This window comes from Fibroporia radiculosa (assembly GCF_000313525.1).
Source record: "Fibroporia radiculosa TFFH 294 genomic supercontigs, scaffold31280, whole genome shotgun sequence".
Taxonomy (NCBI): domain Eukaryota; kingdom Fungi; phylum Basidiomycota; class Agaricomycetes; order Polyporales; family Fibroporiaceae; genus Fibroporia; species Fibroporia radiculosa.
In genome coordinates this window covers 1,465-4,326 of record NW_012133054.1, presented here as the reverse complement: position 1 = coordinate 4,326, position 2,862 = coordinate 1,465, and the positions used below count along the sequence as shown (strand labels likewise).

The window sequence follows — 2,862 nt, the reverse complement described above, 5'->3', positions numbered from 1 at the left end:
TAGTGAGTATAGTTAGGCTTAGGGTTAGGTTTGGGTTAGGGTTGGAGTCATTGCGGGTCATCGCGTGACAGTGGGACAAGGGAGTTGTCCTGGCTGCACATCAGTAGCAGTGCAGAATTTATGATGCGGGTGCAGGAGTCTGCAATAGGAGCACAACCAATGTTAACACTCACTTTGAAGATGACTATTGACCTCACATTTGGTACAGAAGCAAAGGTGGCAAGGCATGGCACTAGAAGGAGGGGTGATAATGGAAAATTTGTGCTGTTCAAGGTGTTCTTCCAAGTTGGCAGCTCTGAGACGCATTCAACATTGGCTCATCTCCTCCTCTGTGTGAAGAAGCTCCGCCCCTATAGATCATCACACTGCTAGAAGTAGATCAATCTTTGTGTCAACAGCTCTAAAACAATCGGCTTCATCAGTCACTCCTGGATCCCGGATATGTTGAAGTGATGCCCAAAGATTCTCCAATAGGTTGTCATCCTGCTGATAGGCTTGCGTAGCACATGGGCGTGCTTTGAGTTGGACTCAACATTTGAAGCATTCAAAACTTCTGCCTTTGGGGAAGCCTGTGATACCTCGACACGAAAACGTCTTCAAGTAAAGCCTGTTCTTCAACATCTTTGAAGTGTTGTGACCTCACTACAATCCAATTAGGATCTTTCAGTGATGGCTTTATTCCAGGGGCTCGACTTCAATGGCAAAACCCCATCATCCAGAGACTGAGACACCCAATACAGGGCCACTGGGCAAATGTTTAGGTTGGTGCGCTTGGGTTGCAATGTCAAGATTTGCAACAGTTGGGCCTCCGAGACTAGCAGGGTGTAGTGCATGGGACAGGAGTTGAAACTGATGGAGGCATTGGACGGGAATAGGAAGGATATGGGGATCATTAGTCACAGTCAGGGCAGTGGAGGCAGTGACCCAGGAGGTTTGGGCAGGATGAGGGATATTTAAGAGCAGTTTTGCATGATTGTAATGCAGCACTCGGCCCCTAGTAGTGAGACTCATGCAGAATCACATCCCCCACTCAGCAGAGCTCAGTCCGGCTTCAAACTTCTTTGAAGTGTTGCGCATCCCTAAGAACTACAACTACAACCCTCCAAACTATGACTACAACCATCAAACTGCATCCCATCCTAGTACACCCCCCTCCAAAGCACACCTTTGCATACAACTAAGTACTTCAAAGTTCTGTCCCTACGTTCAATCTCTGAACAAGACTCAGGTGTCTGCAATTGAATTGCACTTCATGTTCGAGTCGTCGAGCCGGTTCCATTTTACCTTCCCTCCACTTCTATGAGAAGTCAGAGTGTTCAGACAGTCCAAAACAGTCTTGTGACACCATCCCGAGAAACATAGTGAAGTCATCACCATTCAAGTGAGCTATTGGAACTACAAGCCCTCGCCCCCATCAGCTTCCCCGAGAAACAGAAACTTACCCTCTACTTTGCACCCCCCTGAGTTAGGGTTAGGTTTCCTGAGGTCGCATCACTGCGTCAGTAAATATTCCCAAGTATCCTCCTCCCATTCCTTGTTGGAAGGATTCCAATTTCCCACAGGCTTGGCAGTTCAGAGTGTGGTTGCTGTGGTCATCAAGATTTATTATAATCCAAATGCTGGGTTGCCATCAATTGGAACGCCCATGGGAGGTTGTGTAATGAAGTTGGTGTAGGCTCCAGGGACATGGGGTAGTACTCATTCCAGGGGATTGACATCTTGAACAAGGGTGGAGATGTTGAAAGGAATGGATCACCAAGATTGAGTAATGTTGTTGGAGGGGTGTTGGATTGTGTCGTCGCTATAGACCATGAACTCCTGTGGATCGCTGCTGTATCCTTCTGATGCTGTGATGTACTCGCTGACATTAGCTAGACGCTGTAGATTAGGAGCATGGTCAAGGCTACCATTGTCAGAGACATCAGAGGCAAGGGGCAGCATATTGGGAGAGTCAGTGGATGCAGCAGTGGTGCTGTCAGGGTTTGGGGAGGAGGAGACATTTATAGGTGATGAGGATGGGAAAACATGTGCAGGAGCAATGTGGTAAGATCTGGTGGATGCTTCTGAGGTATTATGAGGGATCTCCAGGGGACCAGGAAATTGATGCAGAACTATGGCATTGCTATTAGAGGAGTCTGGGGGTCCTGGGATAAGGAATGGTCGAGGGTGATGTTTGGCAGGGGTGCAAATGGGTAGCGGAAACCTCCCTCATTGAGAAATTCTAGTGAAGAGTCATCAGATTCTTGTTGGGAAGAAAAACTTAGGATAGGCCAAATAGGAGCCAGCATCTCTATTATTCCAGCTGTGAAACGCTCTTCTAGTGTCTGGAGGTAGGAAGGGTAAGGGGTTGGTGCTCTTTGGGGGCCAGTTGTTGGAGAATTGTCATGCCTAGGAGCCAGAGGGCAACAATGTGGGTCCAGGTTAGGAGTCACATTGTTGTTTCTAGTGTGAGTGTTCCACTTAGCAGGCATAGGGAGGCAGTAAAAGAGAAGTTTTTTTTCTTGAAAAAGCCAGGCATAGAATACAAAAGACAAGCAACTACTATGGACAAAGTGAGACCCCAGACCCTAATCTTGATGCTCCTGGATGTACTTGAAGTAAACTTGAGTGGGATTGTTGGAATCCCTGTTGGCAGCAATGACTGGGAGATTAGTGGTGGTATGTGGGAGGGGGCACTGGGCAGTGGTGATGTTGAATGCCCATGTTAAGGGACCTGACAACTGAGGATCAGGAGTTCCACTTAAAACTACTACTGACAAAAGGTACTGCTACGCGTAAGGCTGACATGCTATACTAGAACTAGACCTGTATGCTGAGCCACTGCAACTAGCAGTGGTTTGAGAATGTATACTGGTTGAAGCG

General features: G+C 47.6%; 1 protein-coding gene across 1 annotated transcript; it reads right to left on the bottom strand.

Annotated features, from left to right (window-relative positions):
- Nucleotides 1-1,752: 1,752 nt before the first annotated feature.
- Nucleotides 1,753-2,471, bottom strand: FIBRA_09346 (uncharacterized protein; the record flags this gene model as incomplete). Its single annotated transcript, XM_012321658.1, has 2 exons — nt 1,753-2,144; nt 2,204-2,471. 2 exons carry the CDS (start codon nt 2,469-2,471, stop codon nt 1,753-1,755), a joined length of 660 nt encoding a protein of 219 aa, XP_012177048.1.
- Between the last annotated feature and the right edge of the window lie 391 nt (nt 2,472-2,862).